Raw genomic sequence first — 25,715 nt, 5'->3', positions numbered from 1 at the left:
TTATGTTACTGACACACCGTCTTACAAATTTTTTTGTGTTAAAACATCCCATTGCTTATCCGTTCCCTTTTGTTTTAAATTATTATTATTATTATTTAAGTATTCTTCGTTTATCTAAGCCCTGTATTTACACGACCGGTAAAATTTTGGGTGGCTGTTGAACCGAATAAGAATTTTTCGATGGATCGCTATGGCTGAACGCAAGTAGGACTGGGGACGCGGTGATTAAACTGGGTTGCCTTAACACATCTTACCTACGTCTGAGATTCCGATAGAGGCCACGTTGAGGGGTCTGAGAACCTCGATAGCCACTGCATGAGAGTTTTTAGCCTTTTAAAAGCACAGGGCAAGCCAAGAGGAGGGTTGAGGACGATGCTCGTCTGTACTAGAAGCGGGAGGCCCGAGGCAGTCCCTTGTCTCGAGATGATTTCATTAAGACAAAACCTTCGCAAGTCACTAATGCCAATTTGGGAACGGAAGAAAAGTCCAAACCGCCGATTTATTTGAATTCCCATGAAGTGGATGCGCTGGATGTAGTGAGGAGGAGCAACGGCATTTCTCAAACAACAGAATTAGCGACAAATTCCACATGGGTGGAAAACAAGCAGCATCCGAGCCCGTTACCTTAACCGGTGTGATAAATACGTGCTTGGCACCTTCTGCAATTTACCTTCTCAGCTCACTATCAAGAACAAGAGGCAGAATTGTACGTCCCGTTATTAATACACACAAACCCACCCGCCTATTAGACAAACCACACGTCCTTCAAGGCAGCGTAAGTGTCTCAGATTTTGTTTTCGATGTAACTGTCATTTCTTCATAGACACTTTATGAAGATCAAAGGAAGTTGTCTCCCACTCACCGTTCTTTTTTTCGTAGTGGCTTTTGGAGATGATTGTGGGCTTTGAACTACATCAACATAAAATCAAGCAGTAAAAAATAAATCTACATTTCAAGTATCCTTATTCTCAGCTGCAAATTACCAAAAAAAAAAAAAAATAATAATCACATACAGATCAGTCTCTTTTTTACTGTACATTTTAGCATCCATTTATTACTGTGTATCGGTTCTTCCATCAACCTGTTTGGTCCATATTTGAAGAGCTCCTTAAGTGCCTTTCATGATTTTTCTTTCTTCGCCAGAGGTCTCTGGGTAGGAGAGGGTGGGCTTAATTACGCTTTCTTCAGACTTTATTGAGAAATTCCAAGTTGAGAGAAGCGGGGAGATGAATCGAATCCATGGTTATGGAGGATGGGTTGAAGGGGAACAAAACAGGGAACATGTGCTTGAAGTCTAACAGCAGCTGCGGAGGGTCGTTCCGCTCCTGCAAGTGCGTCTGTGAGAGGGGCGGGAGAAGAAAACACATTTAGTATCGGTTGTTGCCTTTTCTTTGCTTTCGTCACGTTTAACATCATCAAAGGGTTAAGAATGCAGACAATTTTAGAGATATTGCAAAAATCAATAACTATCTCCTCCGCTTTCCAGCCCTTTCATTTACCTGGATGTCTCGTATGAAAGCTACTGTCACACGCTCTTCAAACTCATTCACAGGAGTGTAGAGATTGAGTATCTTTACAATCTGTTGAAAAACAAAATAGGATCAGACAGTCAAGAGAAGCCAAACTTTTCCAGAATACAAAGCACCACTAACAGTTCATCTTGACGCGGCCCTAACAAGTCTCCCGTGACACTACGGAGAAGCAGAAGTAGCCCAAGTATCATCCCGGCGTTCCTTTGCCTGCTGAAAGGGATGGTAAGGCCTCTAGGGACCTGTCAAAGTCACTTCTTACGGCAAACGTTTGTAAAATGGGAAGAGAATTGAACAGATTTATACAGGGATTCCACTCGGTTGGCACATGGGCGACCACTTCCCAGTACTTCTGATGTCACCTCTACAACACTTCTCATGCTACCTCAACTCCTGCTCCTCCCCTATCGCCCCTTCAAGAACACGTTCTAAATGGAGATACAGCAGAAAGGATCCCCGAGAATCACTGGAGATCACTCACACCTCTCGCTTCTTCCTTCCTACCACATTATCAAACTAAGGCCAGGCAATCCAGCAGCAAAGAAGGTGAACTCCACTCCTTCTGGAACGGAGTCTCAAAGTTTAAGGTTGGATCCCGCCAGCCTGGATGGGCAATTCTCAACCTCCTGCACCAAATCTGAGTCCTTGCTGGGCATCCTGCAGACCTACCCTGGCAAAAGACAATCAGTGGGTTTAAAATCCCAAGTGTCTGACTTATTCCATGAACTCCTCAGGGCTGGGTTTCATCTTGGAACGTTTCTTTCCCACTCCTTTAATTACCAGTACCCTCTGGTGTAAATCTCTGCCCTGCTCCCCACCTGCTGCGTGGTGAGGGACGTGCACAAGGAGCAGATGGCTTCGGCGTCTTCCGAGGTTTTCTTCTTCAGCTGCAGAAGCTGCGCCGCCTGGATCAAGGGCTCCAAGGTTTGCGCTGCTCCGCTCTGCTGCAGGTTCTTCCCACGCAGCCACTCCTCCAGCTGGCTTATGTTGAACCTGGGCAAGCAGGCGAGATAAGACGTGAGCCGGGAGCCGAGAGATAAGACGTAGCATCTCAAAAACCCTCTAAGGAGACTCAAATGTTGCAGTGCTTCTATGTGAGGCTTTTCGTGATACGCACGGCAAGAGACAACCAGACCAAAGCTTAACACTCAACAACCCAAAGCAAAACTTGTACTCGATGTACCTTAGAAATAGATGAGCCACGTTAAGAGCTGAACAGCACAAGGGGTGTGCTTTTCTACAGCACTCAGCTACGTTCAAGTTTCAAAAGTCAATTAAAATTAAGCTTTTAAATGCTAACGAAACCCTGCAAGGTACCCAACTACCTTTGAAAATACCTACCCAAGAAATGCCTTTGCCTGTGCCCGCTCCCAGGCTCAAGGGGAACAGACAAAGGATCCACCATGGGAAGAGGAGAGGGTAGTAAAAGAAGGTTTAAATCATTTACACCGAGAAGTAAGTTGATAGATTTTTATGCCGGGGCTGAGAAATATTCACGACCCCTTTCTGGCAGGTTTGCACTAGGTGACCTTTCTAATTTCAGTCCTTATTACAACACTGTGCTAAGACAGCGATGGGAACAGACATAAGGAAGAAATATTTTACGCTGAGGGTGGTGAGACCCTGGCCCAGGTTGCCCAGAGAAGCTGTGGCTGCCCCATCCCATTCAAGACCAGGTTGGAGGGGGCTTTGAGCAACCTGGTCTGGTGGGAGGTGTCTCTGCCCAGGGCAGGGGGTTGGAACTCAATGATCTTTAAGGTTCCTTCCAACTCAAACCATTCCGTGATTCTATGGCAGGTACATCACTTCCCCAAGCCCATGTCCCACCTCAGCTGCATCCCCGTGCTCCACGAGCAGACATCCTTCCTCAGCAGGAGGTTGTTCAGGGCCACCGCATTGATCACGTAGAAGAGCTGCTTGAAGACCTGCTGTATGATCTCCGGGTCCAGGCCCTGGTCACACATGATGCTGTGGAACGTGTTCAGCTGGCGAATGATTGCCTCTAAGCTGTAGGAGCTGTCGCCATCTGCCATGCTGGAGGAGCGATTCCTGTAGCCCATTGGTTTGACACCAGAAAGACCTTGGATACTCTCATTTTCCAACACTGCAGACACTGAAAAAGGAAGAAAAATGAGCTAAAAAAAGCTTGAATCCACCTGTTGGTGACGGGAGGTAAGAAATGCTCCTTTATGGGCCGTCAAAAATTGCAGCAGTGTCAAAGTGATGCGACGTGATGGATGTTGGAAGGTCTGAAAAGGAGGACAGATCCATGAATTGCTGGTTTATTGTGATAATATGAAATAGTTGATGTGTGAGATCACACTTTTTTCCCCACTCGTTGTCACTACACAGAAATCACTTGCCATCCTGCAGAAACTGGGAACACCTCTCCTTTAAGCTGTAATCAATTCTCCCTCTATGCCCACCGCAGAGCCTTAGATTCTGCAGTTAAAGTGATTAATTGGCTCGAAGGATGGGGAGAAATGAAGATAGATTAAAAGTAATAAAATTCTTACAGCCTGACTAACTGACAGAGGAACAGGACAACCTTCTGCAAAGAGCAGGAGGTACCTGCAGCGGTGGTAGGAAGTGACGCCGTTGGATACAGCCAGAATTTGTGCAATGACATTTGGAGGGCAAAGAAAAAGAGTCCCAGAGATAGAGGAACCCAGGCTGGGAGCTCAAGGAAAATACCAGCAGCTAAAAAATAGAAAGCTCTGAGAAAATTAAGCTCTGAGCCCCTCAATTAGCTTAGGGAGAAGGACAGATTTAGCTGAGGAGGTAACTCTTCTCATACTGACTCACCCTTGCAAAACAAGGTCTTTATTAATCTCTTTTTCCACTTCCCAATTCTCTCCTCCCTCGTAATGTGCATTTTCAGCAATAAAAAGCTTAACCATGAACCTGGGCTGGAGGGGAACGCTGTTCTATGGACCCACCAGCACCTCTGTCCCTTCAACAGAAAGGAAGGAGATATTTTCTATCATGGGGGAAGTCATCCTCCCCCTCTACTCCGCCCTGGGGAGGCCCCATCTGGAGCACTGGGTCCAGTGCTGGGCTCCCCAGTTCAAGAAGGACAGGGAACTGCTGGAGAGGGGACAGCAGAGGGCTACAAAGATGATGAGGGGCCTGGGGCATCTCTCTGATGAGGAAAGACTGAGAGACCCGGGGCTGTTCAGCCTGGAGAAGAGAAGAAGACTGAGAGGGGATCTCATCAATGCTGAGCAATATCTAAAGGGCGGGTGGCAAGAGGACAGGGTCAGGCTCTTCTCAGTGGTGCCCAGGGACAGGACAAGGGGCAACGGGCACAAACTGGAACATGGGAAATTCCATCTCAACATGAGGAGGAACTTCTTTGCTGTGAGGGTGTCAGAGCCCTGGAAGAGGCTGCCCAGAGAGGTGGTGGAGTCTCCTTCTCTGGAGACATTCCAAACCCGCCTGGACACTTTCTTGTGCAGCCTGCTCTGGGTGGCCCTGCTTTGGCAGGGGGTTGGACGAGATGACCTCCAGAGGTCCCTTCCAACCCTTGCCATTCTGTGATTCTGTGACCTGCTCCAAACCAAGAGGTTTTTGGCAAAATATGCCTTTCTACCGACTGCAGGCTTTTCTTTTGGGGAGAAGTTACGCTTAGATCTGTACAAAGGTCTGGAAAAAACACTCAAGAGTAGCTAAATAGACAAAAAAGGCAAACAAAGAAACCCTCCTAAAAGCTAATGTGCTGTGAACTTACCGATCATGGGTTGGAGTATGCCCTCTGCTATCTTAATGAGCTGCTGGTAGATCTGGATGGAGAGGTGGCTCAGCACCTGGCGGTACTCGGTCAGGTCAAAGTTCTTCAGACAGTGCTCGTTCTGCTTCGGCGTGTTTTGCGTCATGAAACCCTGCACGGGAGAAGATAAAAACACCCGGTTTCGTTATTCCGCCTCTTTATAGTCAGGTAAAATCGCTGTATTAAAAAAAAAAAAATAAAAATAGAGTACAATATATCCAGGGGTTACCAAAGTACATTTTTAGACTCTATTATGGAAAAAGAACAAGATTCATAAATCACCTTTTGATTTACTCGGCCGTTTGCTCATAAATTATTACCAGGGGCTGCTTTTTGAAGAAAAGCATCATTAAGCAACAAGGTTTTTCATTTTAGCTTTAGCAAGGAGCAACATTTGTCCTAATTGCAATATATAAATATATATATATATATATATATATATATATATGAACTAGAAAATAACATTTCAGCCCCTGAGATACTTTTTTTTAGCTATTTGTTTATCCCGGTGAGTTGCAGTTATTTATGGGAAACCAAATATTTTGAGATTAAAATATTAGAAAATGAAAAAAAAAAATGATAACCACACGCTAATTATTTTTTTAATTATTATTAATTCTTTACACAATTTCAAACAGATCTGGAGTTCGGAAATCTCTCCAAGGAACTGAATTTATTCCCTGCCTTTTGCTGAAGGAGCAGCTGGTCTCTGATCCTGCAAAATGGATGCTCTAAGCCCTGAGTTTGCTGGAAGTGATCTTACTTAATTTTGTAATTAACACAGCCGCTTTAATTGCCTCTTCATATGGGCTTATCAAGTTGCTGTCAAAATGAGGACTAGCACATTTTATTTTTTTTTTTTGGTGTTTGCTGACCAGCAAAACGCAAAAGCCACAAAATGTACAATTTGAGTTGACTTCAGAATTTGTCATTTTTTCCCAACTACTGAAAGAGTCTCATGCTCCTTGTGCCGCAAGATTGCATTTAATTTAGGATTTAATTTTATACCCACTTTCTTAAAAATAGCTTGATTTTCAAACTACAGAAAACAGTATTTTGGAAGCTGCTCAGAATGATTTTTTTCCCCCCTCTGGTTCTTTTTTTTTTTTTGCACCAAATTATCATCGGAATTTGAAAACAGCTGCTTCATTTAACACAATAAATCATGGCAAAGAATGTAAAATTTAAGTTTGGAGGGTTTTTTTCTTATCCTGCTGGTTTTCTGGGGAGGATTTTCTTTAATGTTGTTATCCAGGCAGAAGAGGGCAAAAAGGAGCATAATTATTAGTAAATATTATCTAAATTCTTTTTCTTTTTAATTTAAATCTTGAAAAGTCCAGCGCTGAGGTTTTACACACCGGTCGTTATCTTGTGAATGACCTGAAGAGTTAATTTGATTCCATGTAAGTTCTTTTTTTTTTTCTTTATTTTTAAAGATTGATCGCTCGATATATCTAACGCAAATCAAGACTGCCCAGAGAAGCTGTGGCTGCCCCATCCCTGGAAGCATCCAAGACCAGGCTGGATGGGGCTTTGAGCAACCTGGTCTGGTGGGAGGTGTCCCTGCCCAGGGCAGGGGGGTTGGAACTCGATGATCTTTAAGGTCCCTTCCAACCCAAACCATTCTGTGATTCTATGATAAATGAGAAACGACATCATTTGCCTCCCCTGAAAATTTTAATACCCAGAACATACGGCTCTGGGGATGGCAGCGTGCAACGTACTTCAGAGGACTGTGATGATCTGATTTTATCGGAAGGGATCGGCTTTAATAAAACCTATTTCGACTTCTGAAATATTACTGACGTGGCAAAAAACGAGAGGATTTCTTTCCCAAATCTTACGTTACGATTATGCATTTTGGTTCTCTCAAAGTGCAGTTACTTTGAACTAGTTGAACAGGACAGGAAAAAATTAATCAGTAGAAACGTTCAGAATAAAATTGCAAGATTTGGACCAAGTTTCTCCTGTCTAAAAATCTTGGTTAATGAAAAGCTGTGGGATCTACTAAAAGTGGGACCTACTAAAACCGGGGGGAACAGCTGCCTGAACAGCCTACGAGAAGGAAATCCCCTGTTCAGACAACTCAAAGTGTGTGGTTGGCTGTGAAATTCAAAATATTCTGTTGTGTGTTGTGTTGCAAAGGTCCTGGTTTCAACTCTCAAATGTCTTCTCTTGGTGCACCACCCCATGAACCTCTGGTCTAGGTCAGACTAGAGATAAGGAAGATATTTTTACGATGAGGGTGGTGAGACCCTGGCCCAGGTTGCCCAGAGAAGCTGTGGCTGCCCCATCCCTGGAGGAGTTCAAGGCCAGGTTGGACAGGGCTTTGAGCAACCTGGTCTAGTTGAAGATGTCCCTACTCATGGCAGGGTTGGACTAGACGGCCTTTAAAAGTCCCTTCCAACCCAAACCATTCTATGATTCTAGGAGCTGCCTCATGTTATATCCAAATTAACAGAGGAGGAAAACCAGAGATGACCCCATATTGTAGCCGGAGGGAAGCGATGAGACCCAAGGAGACCTGAAGACCCTTCCTGGAGGAACACCTAAATACTCAGTATCGGCAATGACTTCCTTACCGCGTCTCCGCTGTACTGCTTTAAACAGTGCAGGAGGCGACACGTATTCGCCAGCCAAAACGACGTCATCTCAAAATCATCGTTGTGTTTCTGGAGGAGCAGAACGAAAACATGTGAGACCCCCCAACTTCGGTGGGGGATTTTGAGTGGCCCCATCTAGATCATCTAGCCAGCACCACCCCCGGTAGATTTAAACGACCTATTAACGTGCCAAACGGTCATTGCTGCGGAGACCAGCTTCAGGGCAGGTAGGACTGCGCTAGAGAAGGGATCTGCAGCGAAAAGGGCCGACGAGAAGCTCTTTTGGGGGCTTTTTGAAGGTGGGAAAAGCCCTCTGCTTGTACTGGGGGCTGTCAGCTGGTGGGTGGTGCTGCTGAGTGAACCTGGGTGGAGCCACCACCACCCCTGGTTGATCAAGCCACTGGGTTATAAGAAGCCTCAAGGAGGGCAGGCAGACTTCCAGAGGGCTGTGCCGCCATCCAGCGTGACCTGAACAGGCTGGAGAGCTGGGCAGAGAAGAACCTAATGAGGTTCAACAAGGGCAAATGTAGGGTCCTGCACCTGGGGAGGAAGAACCCCAGGCACCAATATAGGTTAGGGATGGATCTTCTGGAAAGCACTACTGAGGAGAAGGATCTGGGAGTCCTGGTGGATAGCAAACTTTCCATGAGCCAGCAATGTGCCCTTGTTGCCAAGAAGGCCAATGGGATCCTGGGCTGCGTAGGGAAGAGTGTGGCCAGCAGGTCGAGGGAGGTCATTCTTCCCCTCTGCTCTGCACTGGGGAGGTCACAACTGGAGCACTGCGTCCAGTTCTGGGCTCCCCAGTTCAAGAGAGACAGGGAACTACTGGAGAGAGTCCAACGTAGGGCAATAAGATGATTAAGGGATTGGAGCATCTCCCTGATGAGGAAAGGCTGAGAGAGCTGGGGCTCTTTAGCCTGGAGAAGAGAAGGCTGAAGGGAGACCTTATCTGTGTTTACAAGTACCTAAAGGATGGGCTGAAGGATGATGGAGCTGGACTTTTTTCAGTGGTTCCCAGCGATAGGACGAGGGGCAACGGCCACAAGCTGGAACATGGGAAGTTCCATTTAAATAGGAGGAGAAACTTCTTTCCGGTGAGGGTGCCAGAGCCCTGGAACAGGCTGCCCAGGGAGGTCATGGAGTCCCCTTCTCTGGAGATTTTCAAGACCCGTCTTGATGCAGTCCTGAGTGATGTGCTCTGGGCAACCCTGCTTCAGCAGGGGAATTGGACTAGATGATCTCTAGAGGTCCCTTCCAACTCTGACAATTCCGTGATTCCGTGACTAGTCCCTGGCCACTGAGCACAGAGTGAGCACCCAGTGCTTGTGTGTGTGCCCCGGCGGGTGCCTCAGCCGGCTGCAGTTTGTACGGTAGGGTGCTGAGCCTCTACCAGTGTACGAGGTCAGTTCAGTGCCTCTAAGTGGCCCGGGGGACTAGGGGGCTCATCCCAACTGCCCCTCGAGTCGCAAGGTGTCAGTTGCTTGTAGAGATCCAGCCATGGTTGCTACCCGGTCAAAGGCCGTTGTTAGAAAAGCTGTGGGCAGGGAGGTCCTGCTTAACCAGCTTGATCTCCTTCTACGACCATGTGACCCACCTTCTCGATGCGGAGAAGGCTGTGGACGTTGTCTACCTGGACTTCGGTTAAGGTCTTTGACACCGTCCCCCACAGCGTTCTGGAGAAGCTGGCGAATCATGGCATAGACAAGTGTACTCTTCACTGGGTAAAAAACTGGCTGGATGGCCGTGCCCAGAGAGTTGTGATTAATGGGGTGAAATCCAGTTGGCGGCCGGTCACCAGTGGTGTCCCTCAGGGCTCAGTTTTGGGGCCGGTCTTGTTTAATATCTTTATTGATGATCTGGATGAGGGGATTGAGTGCACCCTCAGTAAGTTTGTAGAGGACACCAAGCTAGGTGGGAGTGTTGATCTGCTTGAGGGTCGGAAGGCTCTACAGAGGGATCTGGACAGGTTGGATCGATGGGCCAAGGCCAATGGGATGAGGTTCAATCAGGCCAAGTGCCGGGTCCTGCATTTCGGTCACAACAACCCCAGGCAACGCTACAGGCTCGGGGAAGAGTGGCTGAAGATCTGCCCGGCAGAAAAGGACCTGGGGGTGTTGGTGGACAGGCGGCTTAACATGAGCCAGCGGTGTGCCCAGGTGGCCAAGAAGGCCAACAGCATCCTGGCCTGTGTCAGGAACAGCGTGGCCAGCAGGAGCAGGGCAGTGATGGTGCCTCTGGACTGGGCACTGGTGAGGCCTCACCTCGAGTGCTGTGTTCAGTTCTGGGCCCCTCACTACAGGAAGGACATGGAGCTGCTGGAGCGTGTCCAGAGGAGAGCCACCAAGCTGGTGAGGGGTCTGGAGAACAAGTCATATGAGGAGAGGCTGAGAGAACTGGGCATGTTTAGTTTGGAGAAGAGGAGGCTTAGGGGGGACCTCATTGCCCTCTACAACTCCCTGAAAGGAGGGTGTAGAGAGGTGGGTGTTGGCCTCTTCTCCCAAGGGAATAATGACAGGACCAGAGGAAATGGTCTGAAGTTGGGGCAGGGGAGGTTTAGATTAGATATTAGGAAGAATGACTTTCCTGAGAGGGTGGTCAGGCCCTGGAACAGCCTGCCCAGGGAGGTGGTGGAGTCGCCATCCCTGGAGGTATTGAAGAAACGTGTAGACGTGGCACTTCAGGGCATGCTCTAGTGCCCGAGATTGTTGGGTTGTGTCTGTTTGTGGTTTGTTTGTGTGGGTTTCAGTTGGGTTTGTTTTTTTTTTTTGTGGTTGGACTCGATCTCAAAGGTCCCTTCCAACCGTGAGGATTCTGCGATTCTGTGAATCAGGAAGCTCTCGCTCTGCAGATGGCAACTACTAGCTATTTGTTCCCTACAAACTTTTTTGGTTTTCATCTATAAATGCAAACAATTTTATTGCTATGATCATAATTCTCCTTGTTCTTCTACAAAGGGAAGCTACGGGAGTGAGCTGGCTTGGCAATCACTGCGAGAGCTGAATATCACACATTTTTGACCACCCTACACCATCTCAACCCCAAGACGAGAAAAACGGAGACCTACCTTCAGCACTTTCTTAATGCCGTTGATGGTGGAGGTGAGCAAGGAGTGCACTTTCTGGTCATCGTTGATGTAATCCGCGTGCCTGATGCACATGTAGAGGATGTAGGCGGGAAGACAGGGAACAGTAGCAGACACTGCTTGAGGCTTGAGATCTAGAAGGTTTGGGATTGTGGTTTTTTACCAAAAAAATCCTCTTGAAATACACCAACTGCCAGGTGAAGAAGGCAACAGCAGAGCTGGAGACCCAGGCAAACCCCTCTCTTCTCCCAGCCCCGGAGAAGCTGAGATTTCGGCTCTGTAACTCGCATCCCTCGCTGCAGCGTGGACACAGGACCAGAGGTCCAACCAGAGGACAGACGGACCTCCTGGCACTGGCCAAAGCAGAAGAGCCGCAGCACCAGGGCTTGGGATTCCGCACTGAAGCTTGTGACGCTGTGACATTACACTTCAGGGACGCACAAACGCACACAGGTGGCACTAGATCTTCTTTACCGCGAACAAGTCTACCCAAGCAGCACACAAATAACCTTAGAAAAGCTGCCTGAAGCTTTCAGGAATATCTCCCGCAGGTTACAAACCCCCCTGCTCTAAATTCACGATGTAATAAATGACTCTTTCCCTCAAGATAGTGAATCCTAATGGCAGCTGTAGGAATTTCCAGCCTCTAAAGGAAGAGCCCCTCTGAACAGAGGAGCTTCAAAGACCACAGGAATGGGCTATCACTTCTCTTGGAGCACTTTTTTAGATCCTCACCGGCCTCTGCTGGGGTTAGAGAGTGATGGTAAATACTGACACTTAAGAGAAGCACGACTTCTCCAAGAGTGTTGAATAAGGGGATGCTGGCAGCAATTCTCATCGGATCACCCGTTGTAAAAGAACTCAAAAGTTTATTATCCGTTGAAGTTACCACCGAATGTCTCATAAACCAAACTACCTTTGCTCCATTGCTGCTCAAAATCCCCGGGGTCTGTCCTCTGCTCTCCCCTCCCCATCTATTACCACATCGTACGAAGCTCAGCGAGTTACTGCCTGCTCTAAAAACTGCAGCCTCTTCTTTGCGTCTTCCATTTTTTGCCGTCCCTAAGGGAAGGGATAGAATTCAGGGAGGGCCACGAAGATGCTCTGAGGGCTGAAGCCCCTCTGCTGTGAGGAAAGGCTGAGAGAGTTGGGGGGGTTCAGCCTGGAGACCTTTGAGCCCCTTCCAGTCCCTCAAGGGGCTCCAGGAAAGCTGGGGAGGGACTCTGGATCAGGGAGGGGAGCCATAGGACGAGGGGGAAGGGTTTGACACTGAAAGAGGGGAGATTGAGATGAGATCTGGGGAAGAACTTCTTTGCTGTGAGGGTGCTGAGACCCTGGACCAGGTTGCCCAGAGAAGCTGTGGCTGTCCCATCCCTGGAGGGGTTCAAGGCCAGGTTGGATGGGGCTTTGATCAACCTGGTCTGGTGGGAGGTGTCCCTACCCATGGCAGGGGGTTGGAACTGGATGGTCTTCAAGGTCTATTCCAACCCAAACCACTCTGTGATTCTATGATTATACTCATGCTGGTCTTTCAGCTTTACCTACCAAAATTGCTGTCACCATAAACGTGCAGCCCCAGGAGGGATGTATTTGAGAAGATCTATTTGTCTATCTTGAGATCTCACGTTTACAAACTCTCCCAGGCAAAAGAAGAAGGAGCCGGGCCCAGAGCAAGTTCCTCACCTGTAATGAGGTTTCGGATGAGGAGTGGCTCGTCTTCTTTATAATATTCCAACATGCCCTGAAAATCTTTCTCCTTCCTCTGGACAGCAACTTGCATGTTCCGCTCGTGCCGACTCCTCTCCGCCGGTACCGTGGCCTGGGACGCTGTGAAGAGAAAAGAGCGTGAAAGGTGGTACCTGGTGCTGGAGAACTCTTCACGTCCTCCATTGGCCTTAGAGCAGACACCAGGTCGAAGCGTTATATATTAAATTTCCGATAATGTTATCAGCTTCGACGGACTTGGAAAAATATAAAGAACCAGGTCTTGAATTACCAGCCGGGAGTAGTTCTGACTCTCAATGAAAGATGCGAGTGCCAAAGTTGGACCTAAGGAGGACTAGATGAAGTCATTTTCTACTTTCCAAGGAGCCGCAGGCTAGAAAGTAATAAACCTACGGGAAGCTTTTTAGTGTATCATTTTCACAGAGGGGGGGAAACAAAAAAAAATAGCCGGGCAATGAAAAAAAAACCTAAGCGTCACACCTTGCGGCTGGCTGTAAAGCTGAAGAACTTGCGGTGGCACATCATGGAGCGTTGTGCTTCCGTAAAAGTTTAATAAAACGGGAGAGACCAGAAGTACCGCAGTGAACGGCAGCCCTGCTGCGTGTAGATTCCACTGACAGGGACCAGCTGTGCCAGCTGCGGAAACCCTCCAGTTATTTGAGCTTAATTTCACTTAATGCTTAGTCGTCAGAAATCAGCTCACGAGAACAAGGTTGTGTGATTAATCACGGCATCTCCAGAGAACGGAGAAGCTCCCTCTATCCAACGCAGAGGTCACGGCTGAGGGGTTTTCTGATCACGTAGCGATAGGACGAGGGGAGAAGGGTTTGACACTGAAAGAGGGGAGACTGAGATGAGATGTGGGGAAGAACTTCTTTGCTGTGAGGGTGGTGAGACCCTGGCCCAGGTTGCCCAGAGAAGCTGTGGCTGCCCCATCCCTGGAGGGGTTCAAGGCCAGGTTGGACGGGGCTTTGAGCAACCTGGTCTGGTGGGAGGTGTCCCTGCCCAGGGCAGGGAGGATGGAACTCAATGATCTTTAAGGTCCCTTCCAACCTGAACCATTCCATGATACAAATATATTTTAATCCTAAATGGTTTAATCCCTCTTGATTCTGCCAGCCACTGGTCCCTCAATATCTCTGCTTGGGTCACGGCACTGACAGCAATGAAAACAACAAGGTTTCTTAAATACCCTCCGAACCCAGCGTCAGACCAACGCCTCCAGCAAGCCCTCACCCTCCATCCTCTCTTCGGCGACCCTCTTCCAGATTTACCACGTTAACAAACTAAAGCCACAGCAGCACAGCTGTACTCGCTCCCTGGCAGCCTAAGCATGACCCAAGGAGCTTCGTTTGGACTTCCCATACCCTGTTGTCACGCCAACGATGAGCTCAGCGCTAGTTCAGTGCCAGAATGAGCAAAGTCTTACTTTAATAGAAAGAAAAAGAGAAAAACCTGCAATTCTCCAAGACTGGCCAAAGAAGAGAAACCAGAGGGCCTTTCCCCCACCCCACCAACAGCCAAGTCACCTTCAAAATCTTGGACCTTCTTCATGTAAATCTTCAGCTGCTTCTTCAGCTTCTTTTCATTCTTTTCCAACTTCTCCAGCAGTTCTTTAAGATCCTGAAAAACAAGATGCATCGGGTTAAAAACAAACAAACAAACAAACAAACAAACAACAAACCAACCATAAAACAACCCAAAACCAACTGATTTGGGGTGAGTTTGAGGTCGGAGTCACTCGGTAGCCTGGTCTAATGTACCACCACTGCAGGGTGTGAGCATCTTGGTACGAGAAGAGCCAACATCCATCACTGCAAAGAGTGTGGATGTTGTGTCCCTGCTTTTTCCAGAAGCAGGCAATACTCACAACACACCCCCTAAAGCAGTGCCGGCTGTTAATCACATTTCATAATCATATTTCATAATAATCATATTATTTAGATGCTAAAGCTGCTGAGAAAGGCAAGGAGACCTCACCTGTACTTAAGGAGGGACCAGTGTTCACTCCAGACCTTGCAACACCGACGTAGGAGGTGAAAAGGGGAAAATTGATGATCGGCCAGGACAACTTTTTGGAGTGGGAACTGCCCCCCGAATTCCCCAAAAATGCAGCTAAAAAAAATTGTGTTGTCTTTGTGCATAATTATGGAGTATGGGGTACCCAGCAACTTCAGCGATCTCATTTCATAGGCACTGCCACAAAGTAGGTAGGCTTAAAAATAATAACAATTAAAAAAATAAAATACCTAGAGAGTCACAAGGGTCATAAAGCCACTGAACAACGGTTCAAGGCCAAGTACCAACGCTCCCAAACGCACCAGTGGGAGATACTGAAGGAGCGATAGGAGGAGTGGGAATGGTTTTGAACTGAAAGAGGGGAGATTGAGAAGAGATCTGGGGAAGAACTTCTTTGCTGTGAGGGTGGTGAGACCCTGGCCCAGGTTGCCCAGAGAAGCTGTGGCTGCCCCATCCCTGGAGGGGTTCAAGGCCAGGTTGGAGGGGGCTTGGAGCAACCTGGTCTGGTGGGAGGTGTCCGGGGGTGGAACTGGATGGTCTTTAAGGTCCCTTCCAACCCAAAACATTCTATGATTCTATGATCTTGCAGAGAGTTTAGGAGGGGTAGAAGAGACCCAAGCGCCTTCTCCTCCCTTTCAACATTTCCTATCTCCTTTCTCCCAACCTGGGTTTCTTTTCCTCTTCCCTGGGGTGGGTTTTCAGGACAGTTTCTTACCAGATTTTCATTGGTGAGACGTGTAATTTCTTGCTGAAGCCCAAACTCCACCTGAGCCTCTGGAGACAGCTGCAGGGTCTGCAGGAAAGCCTGCTGTTGTTTCTCCATCTCTTCTTTCATCGCGTCCACCTCGTTCTTCAGAGCTTCTACCTCCTCCTCGTGCTCTCTTCTCTGCTCCTGGAGCTGGGCTTCCAGCAACCTGAGAAAAGGACCATATCTGTGATCAGGATCAGCCTGTGATTTTGGCATCGCAGCAGTAACCACCGTTTGAGTTTCGATCCTTCCAAGTCAGCCAACCTGGGAGATGTTCCCAGTCAATGTCCCCAACATCACGCCAGGGGGTGCTACAACTGTTATTGCCACGTTAGTCTGTCATTTGCCGTATTGCAGGTTAAATACTTTTGAAATTAGAGACATGAGATGAAAAATTTGGTTTTTCTTTTATTTAAAAGGGATGGGGAAAAATATATTCAAGAGCTCCTTTTTTTTCCAAATTTGGGTTTCTTCACTCTTCCCATTAACAAAAAGCAAACGCGTGGCAAGAAAGCAACGCAGATCCTGCGGGATTTTCAAAAGGTTGAGCTTGAAGAACACTCGTTCTGGTGCTCACCTCCTTTCTAACATCAGTTCTCACTCTTGAAAACTGAACTAGTATGCCTTGCAAACGGCTCCGTTCAGTTGGACCGTCACAAGCTTCGTTTGCTACTGCTGGGAGCTTCAAGAAAGGCAGAAGCTGAAACCCTTCGTTCCTTCTAGCTGTTATTTGCCTTTGCTTAAAAAGAAGTATATTTACTTATATCTCAATTTTCATTCATAAACTACCTGCAGAAAACTACGCACAGGGCAATTTTCTGTCATCTCGATCAGTTCCTGCTTTTATCATTGCTGCTGACTCCACCAGGACTCTTCAGGAGAAGAAAAAAGACTTGTTTCCTTGTTCTCCATGACATACAAATAGTAATGCCATGTCACGCAGAGGACAGAAGTCACCAAAGCCAGCCCTTCTCCCACTTTTAGGTGGGTACCCAACTTTTTCCTCTAAAAATTTCTCCTGCCACCCTCTCCTACCCTCTTCTTTAGATAAGAAGTTCTACCTAAACATGAGGAAGGAACTTCTCTTCTTTGAGGGTGGCAGAGCCCTGGAAGAGGCTGCCCAGAGAGGTGGTGGAGTCTCCTTCTCTGGAGACATTCCAACCCCACCTGGACACCTTCCTGTGCAACCTGCTCTGGGTGGACCTGCTTTGGCAGGGGGTTGGATTAGATGATCTCCAGAGGTCCCTCCCAACCCCATAGCATTCTGTGATTCTCCCCTACACACCAGGTCTCCTTCCAGCCTTGCCCTGAGCCTGACTTCCCTGGGGGAAACTTTGACTTAAAGGGCAAGGCATTTATTTAGTGTATTATCCAGCCATTTACTAAACGAGAATGCCTTCCAGTGGAAAAACATCATCCAGATGTTAACTGCCCCTGTCTCCAACCTGCCCTCTTGTAAATGGAAATCTACCTGTTAGTCCACCAGCTTTCTCTCAAAAAGACTGCAATAAGTGCTGTGTCCAGCTCTGGGGCCACCAGAAGGACACGGACCTGTTGGAGCAGGGCCAGAGGAGGCCACGGAGATGCTCCAAGGGCTGGAGTCCCTCTGCTGTGAGGACAGGCTGAGAGAGTTGAGGGGGTTCAGCCTGGAGAAGAGAAGGCTCTGGGGAGACCTTAGAGCCCTTTCCAGTCCCTCAAGGGGCTCCAGGAAAGCTGGGGAGGGACTCTGGATCGGGGAGGGGAGCCATAGGACAAGGGGGAAGGGTTTGACACTGAAAGAGGGGAGATTGAGATGAGATCTGGGGAAGAACTTCTTTGCTGTGAGGGTGGTGAGAGCCTGGCCCAGGTTGCCCAGAGAAGCTGTGGCTGCCCCATCCCTGGAGGGGTTCAAGGCCAGGCTGGAGGGGGCTTGGAGCAACCTGGTCTGGTTGAAGATGTCCCTACTCAAGGCAGGTTGGGTTCGACTAGATGGCCTTTAAGGTCCTTCCAACCCAAACCATTCTATGATTCTATGACTCCAGAAGGGATGAGGACTCTGAAAGAAGGGACATCAAGCCAGAAACTGCAAAGTATTAGTTCCAGACTACACAGGGCGATGGTAGGAAAGAGAAAGAACAGCCCAGGGAGATAACCAAGCCCCACGAGCCTTGCTCATGGATGCTCTCCGGGACAGAGCCAAGGACAGCCACACGCCCAGCTCGGGGGCTTTGGCTCCTCTGGCACTGGCTGCAAAGATGAGGAAGACTCTGGTGTCCATAGCTTAGCATTTACTCAGGACATGCACAGACACGGAGCTGGGCCAGTGGGGAAAAAGCTACAAGTACTGGGAAAATCATGGAGATTCATGTCTGTGAAGTGTTTCCCTACAGGAACAATTAAGCATGGGTTGGTTTTTTTGGTTGTTTCAGGGTTGGTTTTTTTAAGGATTGTATAAAAAACCACATGCTTTCTACGAACGATTTCTGGGTGAAAAGTATTAATCATTCTCCAGTTTGGTTTTTTGATGGTTTTTAGATCTGAACAACCCAATCTCTACTCCCATTTTCCAGCAAAAGACAGAAGAGGATATTTTCCAGCTATAGAAACGCCAGCAAGAACGCGCTCAGCCTCGTCATCGTCTTCTCAGGATTTATATTCTTAATAGGCTTGGAAAATACAGGCCTACCATGAAATAAATATTAAGTACTTCGTTTTCATTTTACTTCTTCACGTGGGTTGGGATTAACCGTGAGCCACCCTCAGAAAAAACACACTCCTCCTCCAAACTTGGATTCCTAAGTTGCCTCGTAACCACCAAGTGATTAACAACTAATTATCAGCTCTTTCAAGCGCCAAGTTGAACCAGGAGAAGAATCCAGGAGTCCTTCCGCCTTGCTTTGATCTCCATTTGTGTCTCTAGAAGTTCATCATCTTGGAGATAAGATCCTTACAGAATCACCGGCATCCCCAGGAGATACAGAGGTCGTAAGTACTGCCCCGGTGTGTCCCGCTGGGAGGATTTTTGCCCACCAGACCAGGACATGGGGACATCTCTGGAAGGATGGCACCACCACGCAACTTCCTCCTCTTACCTATAGGCAAAGCATGGATGGGAGCGCACAATCCCCGGGAGCATGCAAAGCAGGCAATACGAGCACAGGGACTCCGCTTCCGAAAGCCAGGGAGTGGGAGAAAACACTTCAGGGAGGTGCTACATCCGAGTGCAATTCAGGAAAAAACATCTAAAATGGGTTCTTTTGGGCTTCCTGGACATTACGCCTTCCCAACACCTTTATCACACAATTTCCCGTTAACGTAACGTAATTCTCACTGAATCACTGCTCAAGCATTAGTGACAACAGCCACCATCAGCAATCCCCAATTAGAATCCTAACGACCCCTCTGAAAATTAGAGGAGGGTCAGAATTCCTCCCGTTCGGATGTCCCACCTCCAGCTTCTCCCAGAGAGGACAACAGGTCCTATAGAGAAAAGGACAAGAGCAGAGGAAGAGAAAGGAACAAAAAGGCAACCGAAAGGGAGAGAAGGGGAGAAGCAGCAGTGGGGGCAAAAAAAATAGAGAAAGTGGTTGACCTGGCAACTTGCTTTAAACCTTGATAAGCCAAGCCGAGCTCTCCATCTTCATTGAGATACCCCCAGTCCTCAGTCTTGCTAGAAATAAAGGACAGCAAAAGGAAACAAGAGGACAGAGAAAGACAAAAGGTCAATTGCAATAGAAGGGGAAAAGGTGAAGAACCCTTAATAATTTATTAATTTTTTTTATTTATTTAAAGCACACTTTCATTAGGTTGTATTTCCTTTTTCCGCCTGGTGCGGCCCTTTCCTCCCCAACCCACCGCAGTTGACACGGGAACCCAACATCCTCCAGGTCCGAAGGGACCACCGGAGATCGCCCAGTCCAACCTCCTGGCAGGTCACCATCGTTCCTGAGATGTTACTGTTTACCAAAAAGCCTAACTTCTGGAGGTCAGACCCAAGTTTTCATTTCTTTATGGCTAAACTCTTTCCCATTTGATGGCAAGCCCACACCACACCGATTAGCTGAAATTCTCATTAAGACCTTATGCTTAGAAACCAGGGAAGAGAAATAAGGACCAAGAGGGATAAATGAGAGAGAAGTCACCACAAAGGGTAAGGAAGAGGTGTCTGAACACAGAGAGGGGAGAAACGAAAAGCAGAGAGTGATCCTTAGGAGCTCCCGACAGGCTTCCTTGCTTCCCTAGCCCCCAAAAAATTAACTATTTTTGAGCTGGAACAGCCCACAAGGACTTCCAACCCCATGCAAACATAACCCGACCCCACTGTTTATTGCCTACGGACGGCTCGGAACAGCTCGCTCCTCTTCCAAACCTTCTGCGCTCTGGCACATCTCACTATTAAAACATTTTAAAAACAATTTTCTCCATTTCCTTCCTTCTGCATCAACTTCCACCGGTCTAAAATAAATTCTCTTCTTTCTACTTCACTGAATTTTTCACTTAATTTTTTAGAGTTGGAAGGGACCATAAAGATCATCTAGTCCAACTCCCCTGCCGAAGCAGGATTGCCCAGAGCATGTCAGAGCACGTTACTCAGGACTGCATCCAGGTGGGTCTTGAAAATCTCCAAAGAAGGGGACTCCACACCCTCCCTGGGCAGCCTGTTCCAGGGCTCTGGCACCCTCACCGGAAAGAAGTTTCTTCTCATATTTGAGTGGAACCTCCTACGTTCCAGCTTGTGCCCGTTGCCCCTCGTCCTCTCACTGGCAACCACTGAAAAGAATCTGGCTCCCTCCTCCTTCAACCCACCCTTCAGATACTTATAAGCATTGATAAGGTCTCCCCTCAGCCTTCTCTTCTCCAGGCTAAAGAGTCCCAGCTCTCTCAGCCTTTCTTCATAAGGGAGATGCTCCAATCCTTGAATCATCCTCGTTGCCCTTCGCTGGACTCTTTCCAGTAGTTCCCTATCCCTCTTGAATTGGGGAGCCCAGAACTGGACGCAGTATTCCAGTTGTGGCCTCACCAGTGCAGAGTAGAGGGGGAGAATGACTTCCCTCGACCTACTAGCCACACTCTTCCCTATGCAGCCCAGGATTCCATTGGCCTTCCTGGCCACAAGAGCACACTGCTTGCTCGTTGTCATTTTGCTGTCTACCAGGACCCCCAGATTTTTCTTTTCAGAACTTGACTCCAGCAGGTCCACACCTAACCTGTATTGGTGCCTGACATTCTTCTTCCCCAGGTGCAGGACCCTACACTTTTCCCTGTTGAACCTCATGAGGTTCTTCCTTGCCCAGCTCTCCAGCCTGTCCAGGTCTCGCTGGATGGCAGCACGGCCCTCCGGGGGGCCACCCTTCAGTCGAGGGTCTCCTCAATCATCAAAAGTCAAAACCATCAACCTTTCCTCAAAGCAACCTTCAGTCCAAACACCCCTCGGATGTTTGTTCCACACCCCCAACATGAGATCAAATCTCCTCCGTAACCATCCGGGAAAAGTCTCGTCTCACTTTAACGCTAAAAAGTTTCAACAGTTGGGGGTGTCTTTTTTAAGCTATAAAAGGCAGGAAACTCATTTATCTTCTTTAATGAGGTGTTGAACACATTTGAGTGATGGGAGCTGGTTGACCTGATCAGAAACACTTGCCGCAGTGAGATTTCACTCGGCTTCGATGCGAGTTCGAATGCAGTTTTTCTTTCGGGAAATAATAATCAAAACCCAAACAAAACAACAAGAAAAAAAAAATCACTTAATGTATCATGAAACTTTCAGACATAGAGAAGAACCGAGCCAATACGCATCTCCCTTTTTTGAAAAGAAGAGCAGCAGATGCCGTTCCCTGGCAAGGAAAACTCTGCATATTTAAGTGGAAAAGCAAAATACGCAAACTTTCTGCAGCCAATTTTCACGAGGAAAGGACCGAGAACTGGGGGGGGGCCACGAAAGGACTCAAGAGGTGTCTGACAGCTCATCCATCCCCTCCGTCCTGGTGTACGAGCCCGGTACTTCTCAAAAAGCGGCAAACATTTGGCATTAACATTAGGAAAACTCATCTGTTAAAGCCATATGTGCAAATGTAGATTAAATCCTTATTTTTATCCACACGTGGCAGGTTTCCAAAAGGATCTGTCCACTGAGAGATACAGGGGAAAGGTTTATTGCTCTGATTTGGGTCAATTTGTTAGTAAGGTATTTTTTTTGGTTCAGATAGAATCATAGAATGGTTAGAGTTGGAAGGGACCTTAAAGATCATCCAGTTCCAACCCCCCTGCCCTGGGCAGGGACACCTCCCACCAGACCAGGTTGCTCAAAGCCCCCTCCAACCTGGCCTTGAACCCCTCCAGGGATGGGGCAGCCACAGCTTCTCTGGGCAACCTGGGCCAGGGTCTCACCACCCTCACAGCAAAGAAGTTCTTCCTAATATCTAATCTAAATCTCCCCTCTGCCAATTTAAAACCATCACCCCTTGTCCTGTCGCTACACTCCCTGACAAGGAGTCCCTCTCCGGCTCTCCTGTAGGCTCCCTTCAGATATTGGAAGGCTGCTCTGAGGTCTCCCCGGAGCCTTCTCTTCTCCAGGCTGAACAACCCCAGCTCTCTCAGCCTGTCTTCATAGGGGAGGGGCTCCAGCCCTCTGATCATCTGCGTGGCCCTCTGCTGGACCCGTTCCAACAGGTCCATGTCCTTCCTGTGTTGAGGACTCCAAAGCTGGACACAGTGCTCCAGGTGGGGTCTCACGAGCGCAGAGTAGAGGGGTAGAGTCACCTCCCGCGACCTGCTGGCCACGCTTCTCTTGATGCAGCCCAGGATGCGGTTGGCTTTCTGGGCTGCCAGCACACGTTCCCAGCTCATGTTGAGCTTCTCATCCACGAGCACTCCCAAGTCCTTCTCCTCAGGGCTGCTCTCCAGCCATTCTAGATAGTCTTAACAGAACAAGTATTTAGGCACTGAAACCAAAGGAAAAATCCAGGAAGGATCCTCACTTTTTATTACGTTAACCTGGGAAATCTCAAAGGACCAGCAGCATTTTTAAGATGCGTTTTCCTGTATAACCTCCTTTGAAAAGTAGTTTTTCTTCCTTTTTTTTTTTACCATACTCATTGTGGTAAATGAGGAAGGGAGCTCAAGGGGGTGCCATTACACCGCGAGAAAACTGCCCTGGGAAATAAGCGCTCCGTCCGTGTTCACCACCACTCGGAAATCGAGATTCCCTTCTCCCAGAAGTTCACATTGACCAAGACGTTAGGAGTCAATAGGGCTCTTTCTAGCTAATTAGATTAATTAGCACGTGCCCAAAGAATTTCCTAAAATGCTGGGTAAATCCTTCTCTCGAATCAGGTTGAAATGAGTTGAAAGGACATGATTCACGGCCTCGTTTCTCCATTAATCCTGATCTGGGGGAGCAACTGGGGACCTGCGGTTGGACAAACGCCTCCAGGAAAGGGAGAGAAATCCCTGCCCAAACGCCTCCCCCCTCCCTTCCTCCAAGCAGCTTAAAGGAGGTGCACGTGCACCAAACCCCAAAGAGGTTAATTTTAGCATCTTCAGATGATTATCACCTCTTAATGAAGAAGAAGGGGTATTTCATTTTCAAACACAGAGATGCCTTGCTTCTTTTTTTTTTTTAATTTTTTTGTCTTTAATTAAATGGGAAAATACTGCACAGTCACAGATTAGATACAAGACCGAATGGGAAGCAGCGATAAGAGCTGGAGGGTGGCGAGCAGAGATACGAACCTTTTCCATGCGCTGACCTCTTCCAGCCTCAAAAGCATCCTCATAAGCCTCAGCCCTTGGGCTGCAGGTGGGAATTACCCAGCAGAAAAGAAAAAAACCAAAAAGAGCCACGCGCTCTACAGGAATCACTTGGAAGTTATCACAGAAGTTAATTTCAAAGACTAAGCCCCATCTGCTTTGAGCTGCCAGGTTATTACCTCGAACAGAACATCATCACCTGGCTCTTTCGTTGGCTCGAGGTTTCCGCCGAGATCAAACAGGCTCGAAAGAAAGATCCCAAGAATAGAAAGAGGGAACAAAAAAAAAAAAAAAAACACAACCCCCCCTACTTAGCTTTACATTCAGTTATCGAAGCAGAAAATTAGCTGCAAACCAACTCGATGCTTCTCCCTTTAGCAGTTGAAAGTCAGCAGAAAAAAAAAAAAATAAAAAAAGAAAAAAAAGCTGAGTTCGCTGCATTTATAAGAGGCTGTTTTTAATTCAAACTTCCCCTTGACCTGGCATCAAAGGGCTTTCCCCCACCCGAGAGCGGCCACGGAGAAAGAGAATCCCTACGTGGGCAGGGTTAGCAGCACCCGGAAGATTTTCCTGCTTTCCTCCTGCTGTATTTAAAAATCCTGGATTATACGGAGCGAATAAAAAGTCTACCCTCCCAGCAAAATAAAGCCACGCTCCATCCCCAGCCTAAATAGCTAAGACATGATGACTCCAAGCCAAGAGTGACCCATGGGTGGAGCGTGGTTTTACCCCATCGGTCAGATACCTCCGTTAGAAACCGCCCACGGGATGAGAGGTAAAGCGAAATGGGAGAAAAAGCAGCTCTTGCTTATTAATCCCACTCCAGAACTTCAATCCCACCGGACCGGCTTCCCATTAAAATATTTATTGATCGCGATTAGAAAGAGAAAGCAGTTTTATTTCTCAGGCCGACACGCTCGGGTGTAGAGCTGCATTAAGTACGAATGCAAATCACAGAATCATAGAATGGTTAGAGTTGGAAGGGACCTTAAAGATCATCCAGTTCCAACCCCCCTGCCATGGGCAGGGACACCTCCCACCAGACCAGGTTGCTCAAAGCCCCATCCAGCCTGGCCTTGAACCCCTCCAGGGATGGGGCAGCCACAGCTTCTCTGGGCAACCTGGGCCAGGCTCTCACCACCCTCACAGCAAAGAAGTTCCTCCTAATATCTAATCTCAATCTCCCCTCTGCCAATTTAAAACCATCACCCCTTGTCCTGTCGCTACATCTCCTGACAAAGAGTCCCTCTCCGGCTCTCCTGTAGGCTCCCTTCAGATATTGGAAGGCTGCTCTGAGGTGCTGGGGGGAGGGAACGTTAATTTCTATTGACAAATACAACAACCCACGCTCCCCGAGCGTTCCTTTTCATCTGTTTTATTACCCTCGACTCCAGCCTACAGCTTATAAACCAACCCACTATCCAAACAAACGCGCTGGGAACCCTATAACGGGGGAAGCTGGAGGTGATTAACGAGCTCCTGGAGAAATCACTGCAGAAAACGAGGGTGATGGGACGGAGAGCTACTGTAGCACAAGAGCCAAGCTTCAGCCAAGCTTCGTATCAGAGGTAGATGAGAGGGATAATAAAAAACCGAGCCTGGAGACTGCAGATTTCCCCTCCCGAAACTCAAGAGGCCAAAAACCCACCAAGGCCTGATCACATGGACTCACCTCAAAATCAAAAAGATTTACACGCTGTGGAAAATTAGATCATTACGGGGTTTTTTTTGATGATTTCTGTGGGTGGTTCCATCCAGAACCAGTTGTTAAGTCTGGAAACCAGAGCAGTGGAAGAAGGACCGGAGTCTTCCAGTTGGATGAGCGAGAGGAGGCAACAGGCAGCCCAGGATGGCCAAAGTTGGGGACCAGTGATACAACCCAACCGGTGGGACACGTGCCCCTAAGAAAGCATCAACTTTTATTTTGATTCCAAGTCCTTCACCAACACCTCAACACCTGAACCATCACCGCAAGTGCATACCGGAAAATGCAGATTAGGGAATAATTAACTCTGCGCCTTACAAGGGGATTTCGCATCCCGTACGAGTGCCCACGGCTCCAGGAGAAAGTCGGAAGGAAATTGGAGAAAAGCCGCAGAATTCATTAAGTGACCAAACCCCCTACGTTGCAGGAGGAAACACACGGAGCTCCACTGATTTATTGACAAAAAGGTGATGTTTAAATCGATCTCATCACCTCTCCGCTGCAGGAGGGGCAGAAATTTCATCAGCAAGTTGACTTCAGGAAAGCAAATATTCAATGGCAACTAATTGAAAAGAAGAAACGCTGGTCCTCATCCAGCCAGACACGATGCCCAGGTGAGAAACCAGTGTCACGAGAGTCCTGGACCCCGACAATCTCCCCTCTGGACTCCTCCAGGTCCACGGGCTGAAGTTAAAGGTGACAGTATGGGCAGTCAGCAGGGGTTTAAGCTATATTTAAATGCAATGATGTGGAACCCAGCCCTTCCAGCAAGCCCATCTCCGTACTCACACACCGGGAGATCTCCAC

General features: G+C 47.9%; 1 protein-coding gene across 1 annotated transcript in view; it reads right to left on the bottom strand.

Annotated features, from left to right (window-relative positions):
* Positions 1-1,184: 1,184 nt before the first annotated feature.
* The window catches only part of LOC141476738 (unconventional myosin-Vb-like), a 170,439-nt gene continuing 145,908 nt past the window's right edge, over positions 1,185-25,715 (bottom strand). Inside the window, exons 30-40 of the mRNA XM_074165546.1 lie at positions 19,047-19,124; positions 15,443-15,641; positions 14,238-14,331; positions 12,667-12,810; positions 10,966-11,117; positions 7,881-7,970; positions 5,260-5,410; positions 3,357-3,642; positions 2,348-2,522; positions 1,500-1,580; positions 1,185-1,337 (exon numbers count right to left, since the gene is read on the bottom strand). Of these exons, the coding sequence (XP_074021647.1) occupies positions 1,185-1,337; positions 1,500-1,580; positions 2,348-2,522; positions 3,357-3,642; positions 5,260-5,410; positions 7,881-7,970; positions 10,966-11,117; positions 12,667-12,810; positions 14,238-14,331; positions 15,443-15,641; positions 19,047-19,124 (1,603 nt within the window). The remainder of the gene's footprint in view (positions 1,338-1,499; positions 1,581-2,347; positions 2,523-3,356; positions 3,643-5,259; positions 5,411-7,880; positions 7,971-10,965; positions 11,118-12,666; positions 12,811-14,237; positions 14,332-15,442; positions 15,642-19,046; positions 19,125-25,715) is intronic.

This window comes from Numenius arquata, chromosome W (assembly GCF_964106895.1).
Source record: "Numenius arquata chromosome W, bNumArq3.hap1.1, whole genome shotgun sequence".
Classification (NCBI taxonomy): Eukaryota; Metazoa; Chordata; class Aves; order Charadriiformes; family Scolopacidae; genus Numenius; species Numenius arquata.
Note: the sequence above shows the minus strand (reverse complement) of the source record. Positions and strands in the feature narration are given on the sequence as shown.